The 12,830-nt window shown below is 47.4% G+C and overlaps 1 protein-coding gene across 5 annotated transcripts in view; it reads right to left on the bottom strand.

Moving 5' to 3' along the window:
- Positions 1-5,956: 5,956 nt before the first annotated feature.
- LOC139381674 (monocarboxylate transporter 4-like) overlaps positions 5,957-12,830 on the bottom strand; it is a 98,764-nt gene continuing 91,890 nt past the window's right edge. For 3 of the 5 annotated variants that reach the window (XM_071125359.1, XM_071125361.1, XM_071125360.1), the window contains 5 exons: positions 11,972-12,115; positions 11,541-11,677; positions 10,884-11,351; positions 10,463-10,643; positions 7,481-7,862 (listed from right to left, as the gene is read on the bottom strand). In XM_071125359.1, the coding sequence (XP_070981460.1) occupies positions 7,564-7,862; positions 10,463-10,643; positions 10,884-11,351; positions 11,541-11,677; positions 11,972-12,115 (1,229 nt within the window). In that variant the 3' untranslated portion in view covers positions 7,481-7,563. Of the gene's footprint in view, positions 6,417-7,480; positions 7,863-10,462; positions 10,644-10,883; positions 11,352-11,540; positions 11,678-11,971; positions 12,116-12,830 lie in introns of those variants that run through there. The other 2 variants (XM_071125362.1, XM_071125363.1) reach the window with 1 other exon arrangement.

The following is a 12,830-nucleotide window of genomic DNA, read 5'->3' as shown; positions in this document are numbered from 1 at the left end:
CATGCTACTGATCAAAACATCTCCCCACAGACACAGGATGCTATTAAAGCTCATTCAACAGAGGACAAGACTTATTGAATGCTTCAGTTTTTTATCCTAAGAGGCTGGCCGGACACAAGAAAGAGTACACCCATCCTGGTGAGGGACTACTGGACATACAGAGACAAACTCACAATGCAGGAAGAGGTCGTCTACAAAGGCGACAGGATGGTAGTGCCAGAAAATCTATGCCCAATGATTCTCTCTCGTATCCATGCTGGGCACTCAGGGGTCGAAGCCAGTCTCAGGAAAGCCAGAGACTCAGTATTCTGGCCCAACATGACCCAAGAAAGTAAACATTTCGTGGCTGTGTGCAGCATATGTAATGCTAATCTACCTAAGCAGCAAAAGGAAACGCTGCAGCCACATGACAACCAACACGTCCTTAGTCTAAAGTGGGAATGGATCTGTTCACAGTAAAGAACGTTCCTTTTCTGATTATAGTGGACTACTATTCAGATTTTTGGGAGGTGAAGAAAGTGATTGACACAACAGCCGCTTGCATCATCGACTGTTGTAAGCAGCAGTTTAGCAGATATGACATACCTGACAGTGGTGTAGTTACGGATAATGGGCCCCAGTTCACGAGTCAAGACTTTGCATTGTTTGCAAAAGTCTAGGAGTTCCATCATGTGACGTCCTCACCCTACCAGAGTCAGTAATGGTAAGGCGGAGTCAGCAGTGAAAATAGCAAAGACTATGCAGGAAGACATAGATGTGTGACAAGCCATTTTGGCATAGAGAAATGCGCCCAGTTCAGGAGAGCATAGGGCATAGGAGGGCCACATGGGAAGGCCACTGTGAATATCTTCTAGATGGTGTGGGCAGGACACATAATGAGGAGACGGGGAAGATCTCTGGCAACCATGCCTTCACAATTTCAGGAGGCTGTGGAAGAGGAAGGAGAGGCTCCCAGAGTTGCCCAACATCCCAGGAGTGCCAGGAGAGGACCTGAGGATACCAGAGGTGCCCAACATCCCAGAGGTGGCAGGAGAGGACTTGAGGCTACCACAGGTGCCCAACATCCCAGAGGTGGCAGGAGAGGACCTGAGGATACCAGAGGTGCCCAACATCCCAGAGGTGCCAGGAGAGGACCTGAGGATACCAGATGTGCCCAACATCCCAGTGGTGGCAGGAGAGGACCTGAGGATACCAGAGGTGCCCAACATCCCAGAGGTGGCAGGAGAGGACCTGAGGATACCAGAGGTGCCCAACATCCCAGGAGTGCCAGGAGAGGACTTGAGGATACCAGAGGTGCCCAACATCCCAGAGGTGGCAGGAGAGGACCTGAGGATACCAGAGGTGCCCAACATCCCAGGAGTGCCAGGAGAGGACCTGAGGATACCAGAGGTGCCCAACATCCCAGGAGTGCCAGGAGAGGACCTGAGGATACCAGAGGTGCCCAACATCCCAGGAGTGCCAGGAGAGGACCTGAGGATACCAGAGGTGCCCAACATCCCAGGGGTGCCAGGAGAGGACCTGAGAATACCAGAGGTGCCCAACATCCCAGAGGTGGCAGGAGAGGACCTGAGGATACCAGAGGTGCCCAACATCCCAGAGGTGGCAGGAGAGGACCTGAGGATACCAGAGGTGCCCAACATTCCAGAGGTGCCAGGAGAGGACATGAGGATACCAGAGGTGCCCAACATTCCAGAGGTGCCAGGAGAGGACCTGAGGACACCAGAGGTGCCCAATATGCTACCAGTGCGACACACTAGGGCAAAGGCTAACATAAGACCTCGCCAGCGGTACGGGGCTTATGTCCCTTAAGAGATGGACAATGATTTTTTTTTTATCCTATAAAAAAAATGCTTCATGTAAATAGGTATTTTCACTGTGGTATTAAAATGGTATGAAGTGCTCGAGCTAATTCTATATGAAAAGGAGGATGTTAAGATAATGGGCATAATGTCAACCCATAGATGGTGCTAGTGGGGCATGTATCTAGGATATATAAACAGGTGCATTATGAGTGTCTGATTAGGATGTTGGGACCTGTAACATGTAATACCTGAGTAAATGATTATGCTTGCATTTTACCTAACGTGTGTTATTCACATACACATAAAGATAAAGGACTGTGACCCGACCTGGGGAACCCTCACCAAGAAGGACTGTGACCCGACCTGGGGAACCCTCACCAAGAAGGACTGTGACCCAACCTGGGGAACCCTCACCAAGAAGGACTGTGACCCGACCTGGGGAACCCTCACCAAGAAGGACTGTGACCCGACCTGGGGAACACTCACCAAGAAGGACTGTAACCTGACCTGGGGAACACTCACCAAGAAGGACTGTGACCTGACCTGGGGAACACTCACCAAGAAGGACTGTGACCTGACCTGGGGAACCCTCACCAAGAAGGACTGTGACCCGACCTGGGGAATCCTCACCAAGAAGGACTGTGACCCGACCTGGGGAATCCTTACCAAGAAGGACTGTGACCCGACCTGGGGAATCCTCACCAAGAAGGACTGTGACCCGACCTGGGGAATCCTCACCAAGAAGGACTGTAACCTGACCTGGGGAACACTCACCAAGAAGGACTGTGACCCGACCTGGGGAATCCTCACCAAGAAGGACTGTGACCCGACCTGGGGAACCCTCACCAAGAAGGACTGTAACCTGACCTGGGGAATCCTCACCAAGAAGGACTGTGACCCGACCTGGGGAATCCTCACCAAGAAGGCTGCAGACCGGAAGCAGTGGTGCGCTCTTGTGGACGCCTCAGGTACCTCAACACACACAGATGATTTAGTGAGTTAGTAAATGTTTATCACCCTGTTTGAGATGATCTCCTAGATCAGGGGTATTGAAATCTTACCCTACAAGGTCCGGACTACTGTTGGTTTTCTCATTAATTGCTCCCACCTGGTGTCTTAAGCCTACATGAGTCCCTGATAAGAGGGGAAGAATGACATCTAGCAGTGGAACTGTCTTTAAGGTTCCAACATGTATTATCATAGTCAAATACAAACCACTCCTGTATTCACAACTATTGACCCATAAAGGGCGATTTTGGACAGCCTTGAACATTCTCCTGGTGCTGTACCTCAACAAAAAAAGATTATTCTGCTGACTGAGATACCCTACGAAGTGTGTTTACCATGGTTCTCAAGCCGATCTCAATGTCTAGTTGCCAATCCCATCTGAAGTGATTAAGGGCCGTTGTTTATTTGGCACATTGTGCTACCACCAAGACTACCTCCATCTATGGTACTAAATACAACACATCCTGCCTACGAGGATTGGAGAGTAGGCCTTGGATTAAACACTCACTAACATGTTTGTGTTTCCATTCCCAATAGAGCATCTAAAGAGAGAGTCAACATGCTCACTATCAAGCGTTAAAGAACAGAATAGATATTTATTGGGATGGCATAGGAACACGTCAAGAAGCAGCCGTATCTCAGAAGAATATGAATTGAATAAATCCACATGAACGTTTGACATTCAACCATGAGGGTGCTCGTGGACATGGTTGTGGTTTATAAGTGTCTGCAGATCTATAATTCATAAATACAAAGATCTCACACAGACAGACAAGATAGGCAGACCAATACAGTGCCTTGCGAAAGTATTCGGCCCCCTTGAACTTTGCGACCTTTTGACACATTTCAGGCTTCAAACATAAAGATATAAAACTGTATTTTTTTGTGAAGAATCAACAACAAGTGGGACACAATCATGAAGTGGAACGACATTTATTGGATATTTCAAACTTTTTTAACAAATCAAAAACTGAAGAATTGGGCGTGCAAAATTATTCAGCCCCTTTACTTTCAGTGCAGCAAACTCTCTACAGAAGTTCAGTGAGGATCTCTGAATGATCCAATGTTGACCTAAATGACTAATGATGATAAATACAATCCACCTGTGTGTAATCAAGTCTCCGTATAAATGCACCTGCACTGTGATAGTCTCAGAGGTCCGTTAAAAGCGCAGAGAGCATCATGAAGAACAAGGAACACACCAGGCAGGTCCGAGATACTGTTGTGAAGAAGTTTAAAGCCGGATTTGGATACAAAAAGATTTCCCAAGCTTTAAACATCCCAAGGAGCACTGTGCAAGCGATAATATTGAAATGGAAGGAGTATCAGACCACTGCAAATCTACCAAGACCTGGCCGTCCCTCTAAACTTTCAGCTCATACAAGGAAGATTGATCAGAGATGCAGCCAAGAGACCCATGATCACTCTGGATGAACTGCAGAGATCTACAGCTGAGGTGGGAGACTCTGTCCATAGGACAACAATCAGTCGTATATTGCACAAATCTGGCCTTTATGGAAGAGTGGCAAGAAGAAAGCCATTTCTTAAAGATATCCATAAAAAGTGTTGTTTAAAGTTTGCCACAAGCCACCTGGGAGACACACCAAACATGTGGAAGAAGGTGCTCTGGTCAGATGAAACCAAAATTGAACTTTTTGGCAACAATGCAAAACGTTATGTTTGGCGTAAAAGCAACACAGCTGAACACACCATCCCCACTGTCAAACATGGTGGTGGCAGCATCATGGTTTGGGCCTGCTTTTCTTCAGCAGGGACAGGGAAGATGGTTAAAATTGATGGGAAGATGAATGGAGCCAAATACAGGACCATTCTGGAAGAAAACCTGATGGAGTCTGCAAAAGACCTGAGACTGGGACGGAGATTTGTCTTCCAACAAGACAATGATCCAAAACATAAAGCAAAATCTACAATGGAATGGTTCAAAAATAAACATATCCAGGTGTTAGAATGGCCAAGTCAAAGTCCAGACCTGAATCCATTCGAGAATCTGTGGAAAGAACTGAAAACTGCTGTTCACAAATGCTCTCCATCCAACCTCACTGAGCTCGAGCTGTTTTGCAAGGAGGAATGGGAAAACATTTCAGTCTCTCGATGTGCAAAACTGATAGAGACATACCCCAAGCGACGTACAGCTGTAATCGCAGCAAAAGATGGCGCTACAAAGTATTAACTTAAGGGGGCTGAATAATTTTGCACGCCCAATTTTTCAGTTTTTGATTTGTTAAATTTTTTTGAAATATCCAATAAATGTCGTTCCACTTCATGATTGTGTCCTACTTGTTGTTAATTCTTCACAAAAAAATACAGTTTTATATCTTTATGTTTTAAGCCTGAAATGTGGCAAAAGGTCGCAAAGTTCAAGGGGGCCGAATACTTTTGGAAGGCACTGTATATATATATATATATATATATATATAAATGTCCAGTTCAATGTGATTTATCAAACATGTCAGCTATGACAAAGTCCTTACATTGGAAGACAAACAGTGAAATATATGTAATAAAATAAGGCTTAAACTTATTCAGTTCATGGAGTAAATATATATTTATATCAGAAACTGTGTGTGTGTGCGTGTTAGGTTACTGGCTGAAGATGACTTTTTTATTGAAAGAAACTGATAATGATTTCAACACAGAGAGATGCTCTCATAAAATTTCACCAAGCACCGAGACCTTACTGTAACCTGTATAACTCAGTAACATTATACCATAAAGACCTAGTGCAGTCAAAAACGTGATTTCTGTTTTTATTTTGACACGGAGGTTGGAATAATACTGTGAAATTGTGCCCTTTAATTGTAAGAGCTGTGTAAGAGCTGTTTGAAAAGACTGCCTGAAATTGAAGCCTGTTTTGGTGGGATGGAGTTTTGTCCTGCCTGGTGACAACACCAGGTGGTAAATTAGTTAATAGACCAATAAGAAACAGAGTTCCAAACCTCTTTGCCAATAACTGCTAGTTTTCCCTTCCACACTCAGGCCACTCTGACAGTATTATCAATATTCTTACTTGAGAAATTGCTCTTTGCTAAGAAAGCTTTATTTTATTTGACCATTTTAATTGAAAACAATCACAGAAAGGTACTTAAATTGTTACCCAGAAATGATTTGCTATTGAGATTTTTAAAAACTGTTGCATTGGACCTTTAATAAAATAGTATATGTCACACCATCAATCATACAATAACCCATGTTGCCTGCAACCTGCCACAACATGGGTAGTTGAAATAATACTTTTGTGGCTACTTTCTCGAACACAGATCACACCTAGTCCTGAACTAAAAAACACTTTCAATTAAGAATTTCCATTGAGCATGCTTCTCAGTCCAGGACTAAGCTGAATCTGGGTTTGGGAAACCTGCTTGAGGTCTTAAAAAAATAAAAATAATAATACAACTCTTGTCGTACAGAGATGTTTCTTGTCTTTGAAAATAAGTCACTTCAAGATCTCCTGTCACTGGAAGCCACTGTCACCCAGGAGGAAAGAAGTCACTGTCACCCAGGAGGAAAGAAGAATTCCATTGTTTCGTTCATCTCTCCTCACTGGGGAGTGTCTCCATAAACAAATACCGTCACTGTGGAAATGTCCTGGAAACGAAGTTGTTTGTTATTATTTTCTGTATCAACAACTGATGAGTCAGGCAGTGACAAGTATTGGTTAGTTCAAGGTTGAATGGGTGTGTGTGCACATGCTCTTTGGTTCCTGCAAGTGTGTGTGGCAGTGCGATTCCAGAAAACATTTAGTGTTCTTTCTGGTATGCGTGCTGGTCTGTACACAGCTAATTCTCCAGTGTTAAATCTACCACTCTTCCAGTGTCTATATGGGTCCACACTTTCCAGTGTTAAATTAACAAACCGCTTAGTGTAAAGCCTTATTTTCAAATTTCCCAGGTTGTCTTTCAAGTAAATTGTGGAGTTACCACCCATGACTGTATTTGTTAATGACAGAGACATGGTTGTTTTATTTGTTCATTTTCAGTCTTGTGGCCTTCACCAACTGAGATCCTAAGCAAATGTTATCATTAAAATTGAATTCTTTATGACAATACATATTTCATAAGGCCTTATTTTGATGTATCCTGTGAGTGGCCTGAAACTCACGGTTTGGCCTGCAAGTAAATGTATGCTGGCTTGCAAAGTGATGTGTAATTCCTAATGGAATCCAGCCAGAGTGGGATATCCAACATTTGGAATGTTTAATTTTTTATTCAGAATGATTGCCAGGATTGAGAATACTAAGATACTTTTGGTAGTCTCCTACAGTATCTAAACTGGAACAACCATTTCAGTAACGGGTGCAATAAGTCCAGGTAACATATTGGATTAGTTTAGAAAAATGTACGTTATATTTGAGTAGAACAAGATTAATTCATCTGCAAAAACATAAAACAAAGATTTAAAAAAAAAACATGCAATTTACCATGCTGGGATATATGATAATGATTGGAGTCAAAGCTGGTTATTAACACCAACATTGGGGTTCTATTACACCACTCAGTGTTAATTTAACACATACATAGTTCATTTAACTCCTATATCAACACTAGATATGTTACTGTAAAAACAACACTATGTAACACTGTGCATATTAAAGTACACAACACCAAACACGTACAGCGCACCGCAATCCATCCCTCCCTCCCTCCGTCAGAGTGTGTACTCATGTCTTCCCTATTGGTGCTTCATCAGGCTCATCAGTCACTCTCTCCGTAATTCATTAGCAATCTCCCCTCTATCACAGAGCCGTCTCTGGGTTCCCCACCCCTCCACTCTTCTCTGCACCCTCCATCGCCTTTCCCGAGCCTGCCCTCACCCCGTCCAGCTGCTCGCTCTCAGTCTTCCCTCCCTCTGGCAGGCTGTTGAGCTTCTCCATCTCTGCGGGGGCTCCATTCTCTAGATGGGCTTCGGGCTTGTCTGGCTTCTTCTTGATGCACAGGAAGTTGCCCAGGCAGATGACAATAGAGGCCAGAATGACCTCACAGCCAGCAAGCAGGAACACATGCATGTAGTTATGGGTGGTGTCCAGCAGACGACCTACACAGAGGAAAGGAGAAGAGAGAGGTTATACAGGTATGAAGAGTTCATTACCTCCTATCCATCCAAGGCATAAGCGGTTTATTACTAGCTAAAGCAGTTTATTAGTAGCTAAAAATGTTCTTATGTCATTTCTGTCTATACTGGCTTCTGATTGTTTGAAGACTTTGTTCTAGACCACTAACCCAGGCTCAGCCCTAACCCCATATCCACACCCAGGCTCAGCCCTAACCCCATGCCCACACCCCGGCTCAGCCCTAACCCCATATCCACACCCCGGCTCAGCCCTAACCCCATATCCACACCCCGGCTCAGCCCTAACCCCATATCCACACCCAGGCTCAGCCCTAACCCCATGCCAACACCCCGGCTCAGCCCTAACCCCATGTCCACACCCAGGCTCATGCCCTAATCCCATATCCACACCCAGGCTCAGCCCTAACCCCATATCCACACCCAGGCTCAGCCCTAACCCCATGTCCACACCCCGGCTCAGCCCTAACCCCATGTCCACACCCCGGCTCAGCCCTAACCCCATGTCCACACCCCGGCTCAGCCCTAACCCCATGTCCACACCCCGGCTCAGCCCTAACCCCATATCCACACCCCGGCTCAGCCCTAACCCCATATCCACACCCCGGCTCAACCCTAACCCCATATCCACACCCCGGCTCAGCCCTAACCCCATATCCTATCCACACCCTGGTTGAACCCTAACCCCATATCCACACCCAGGCTCAGCCCTAACCCCATATCCACACCCAGGCTCAGCCCTAACCCCATATCCACACCCCGGCTCAGCCCTAACCCCATATCCACACCCCGGCTCAGCCCTAACCCCATATCCTATCCACACCCTGGTTGAACCCTAACCCCATATCCACACCCAGGCTCAGCCCTAACCCCATATCCACACCCAGGCTCAGCCCTAACCCCATATCCACACCCAGGCTCAGCCCTAACCCCATATCCACACCCCGGCTCAGCCCTAACCCCATATCCACACCCCGGCTCAGCCCTAACCCCATATCCACACCCAGGCTCAGCCCTAACCCCATGCCAACACCCCGGCTCAGCCCTAACCCCATATCCACACCCAGGCTCAGCCCTAACCCCATATCCACACCCAGGCTCAGCCCTAACCCCATATCCACACCCAGGCTCAGCCCTAACCCCATATCCACACCCAGGCTCAGCCCTAACCCCATGTCCACACCCAGGCTCAGCCCTAACCCCATATCCACACCCAGGCTCAGCCCTAACCCCATATCCACACCCAGGCTCAGCCCTAACCCCATATCCACACCCAGGCTCAGCCCTAACCCCATGTCCACACCCAGGCTCAGCCCTAACCCCATATCCACACCCCGGCTCAGCCCTAACCCCATATCCTATCCACACCCTGGTTGAACCCTAACCCCATATCCACACCCAGGCTCAGCCCTAACCCCATATCCACACCCAGGCTCAGCCCTAACCCCATATCCACACCCAGGCTCAGCCCTAACCCCATATCCACACCCCGGCTCAGCCCTAACCCCATGTCCACACCCCGGCTCAGCCCTAACCCCATGTCCACACCCCGGCTCAGCCCTAACCCCATGTCCACACCCCGGCTCAGCCCTAACCCCATGTCCACACCCCGGCTCAGCCCTAACCCCATGTCCACACCCCGGCTCAGCCCTAACCCCATGTCCACACCCCGGCTCAGCCCTAACCCCATGTCCACACCCAGGCTCAGCCCTAACCCCATATCCACACCCAGGCTCAGCCCTAACCCCATATCCACACCCAGGCTCAGCCCTAACCCCATATCCACACCCCGGCTCAGCCCTAACCCCATATCCACACCCCGGCTCAGCCCTAACCCCATATCCTATCCACACCCTGGTTGAACCCTAACCCCATATCCACACCCAGGCTCAGCCCTAACCCCATATCCACACCCAGGCTCAGCCCTAACCCCATATCCACACCCAGGCTCAGCCCTAACCCCATATCCACACCCAGGCTCAGCCCTAACCCCATATCCACACCCCGGCTCAGCCCTAACCCCATATCCACACCCCGGCTCAGCCCTAACCCCATATCCACACCCAGGCTCAGCCCTAACCCCATGCCAACACCCCGGCTCAGCCCTAACCCCATATCCACACCCAGGCTCAGCCCTAACCCCATATCCACACCCAGGCTCAGCCCTAACCCCATATCCACACCCAGGCTCAGCCCTAACCCCATATCCACACCCCGGCTCAGCCCTAACCCCATATCCACACCCCGGCTCAGCCCTATCCCCATATCCACACCCGGGCTCAACCCTAACCCCATATCCACACCCGGGCTCAGCCCTAACCCCATGTCCACACCCTGGTTGAACCCTAACCCCATGTCCACACCCTGGTTGAACCCTAACACTAGCCATAACCCTAACATTAATCCTAGCGTCATGTCCACACCCTGGTTGAACCCTAACACTTGCCATAACCCTAACATTAACCCTGGCGTCATGTCCACACCCTGGTTGAACCCTAACACTAGCCATAACCCTAAGGACATGTCCACAACTAACTCTAACCTAATGCTTCCCTGTGGGTACCGACCTGCTCCAGGCGGTCCCACCAGCACAGCGATTGCCTCCATGAGCAACACCAGCCCTAAAGCGCTGGAGAACTTCTTGGTGCCCACGATGGCCATGAGAACCTCGAACTGCAGTGCCCCTACCATCCCGTAAGAGAGGCCAAAGAAGATACAGAACACCACCAGACCAGGGTAGTCTGTCGCCTGCCAAAAGAGAAGCAACATTTAGTTACATTATACAACCATAGAAATATAATTACCATTACTGATGAATCATTTTAATTATATGGATCCAATAGCTTCGTATCTCGAGATCCGGTCAATACAGGAATGCCATAATGATACAATAAATGTATTAAATATGATTTATGTATTGTTAACATCCATATACAGTGTAAATACATCCATCCAAATAATATCCATCAAAACCCGTTCCAGCCTTACCTGTGAGCTGACCACGTCGGTGATGCCATTAAAGAGTATGGCGAAGCTGAACAGATACACACATCTAGGACGGACCCACTTCATCCCCGCGATCAGCCCACACGTGGGCCGGGCGAAGATATCAACAAACCCTAGGATGGTGAGGAGGAGGGCAGACTTGGTGTCTTCATTCCCCATCTCCTTGGCATAGCTCACCACAAACACAGGGGGCACAAACAGACCCAGTACCATGATGGACGCAGCTATGGCATAGATGAGGAAACCTCGGTCTTTAAATACGCTAAAGTCCAGGAGCTTCTTCTGAGGTTTGGGCTGTTTTTCTGCTTGGTCTACAGCCTGCAACTCCTGGACCTGGGGCTTCTTGGGGCCCACCAGGGGCCTCATCAGGGCCCCACATGCGCAGCAGTTGAGCAGCAGACCTCCCAGGATGAGGAAGCCGCCTCTCCAACCGTAGTGGTACTGCAGCACCTTTGGGGGTGAAATATGACGAAAAACATTAATAATATCGATGATCCGTAACTCCAACAGAGCATATAATTTCCCCATTGTATTTATTTTTTTCACACATCTTTCATTGTGCTCGTACATGTTTCTCCCTACATCATAATACTGATCTACAACTGCAGAAAGGGAGACTGAGGAGGAGAAGTGTAGTACCTGTCCCAGAGGCGAGAGGCAGCAGAGGGCCACGGGGCTCCCGGCAGCAGACAGTCCGTTAGCTAGAGGCCTCTTCTCACTAAAGTAACGATTCAGCATGATCAGAGATGGCTGGAAGTTCAGCGCCAGGCCCAGACCTGGTAGAAAAAGGGAAACAGTTCAATTGTGTGTGTTTGCTAACCTGATATATTTCCAGTACAGAGGTAGATGTGTGTTTGCTAACCTGATATATTTCCAGTACAGAGGTAGATGTGTGTTTGCTAACCTGATATATTTCCAGTACAGAGGTAGATGTGTGTTTACTAACCCGTTATAACTCCAGTACAGAGGTAGATGTGTTTACTAACCCGTTATAACTCCAGTACAGAGGTAGATGTGTGTTTACTAACCCGATATAACTCCAGTACAGAGGTAGATGTGTGTTTACTAACCCGTTATAACTCCAGTACAGAGGTAGATATGTATGATACTGGTGGCCAAGGATGCCAGAATCATTCCCAAGGAGGCAAAGAGCCCTCCCACCATCATCACTGGCCGACACCCAAACTTGTTCACCAGCACACTGCACAGTGGACCTGCAGACACACACATATCAATGAGGCGTGTGTAAGGCCAGTACAGAGCTGAGTAATAAAACAAAGTGTTTCAGTTCTCTGCCCCTTCCACTTGGAATGAGCTACAAAAGGACAGAAAATTACAGGAGCCTCTCTTTGAATGAGTTGAAATCTAAAATCTATGGTGGAAAATGAATTGGGGTGCTGTCAATTTCACCAAACCTCCCCCCAAAATATATTCTGTTCAATGTAGAAAATGTGTGCTTAGAGCTTTAGGTTGTAAATGTCTCTAAAATTTTGTGTTGCTATTTTGGCCAGGTCTCTCTTGTAAAAGAGAGGTTTCATTTCAATGCGACTGACCGAACATAGTAATATTGTAATATTGTTGTAGTAGACATTTTGTAGATTTTCAGTGGTAAAGTAGTGGTGTAACAATGTATGATGCATTGTTTAATTTAAATGTTTTGTGATGTAATTCCCTCCCCCCTTACTGGGGAGCCATAATAAACCCCAGGAAGAGTAGCTGCTGTCTTGGCAGGAACTACTGGGGATCAATAATAAACCCCAGGAAGAGTAGCTGCTGCCTTGGCAGGAACTACTGGGGATCAATAATAAACCACAGGAAGAGTAGCTGCTGCTCTGGCAGGAACTACTGGGGATCCATAATAAACCACAGGAAGAGTAGCTGCTGCCTTGGCAGGAACTACTGGGGATCAATAATAAACCCCAGGGAGAG

Source organism: Oncorhynchus clarkii, chromosome 23 (assembly GCF_045791955.1).
Source record: "Oncorhynchus clarkii lewisi isolate Uvic-CL-2024 chromosome 23, UVic_Ocla_1.0, whole genome shotgun sequence".
NCBI lineage: Eukaryota > Metazoa > Chordata > Actinopteri > Salmoniformes > Salmonidae > Oncorhynchus > Oncorhynchus clarkii.
The sequence above is the reverse complement of the archived record's forward strand: the minus strand, read 5'-3'. Positions and strand labels throughout refer to the sequence as shown.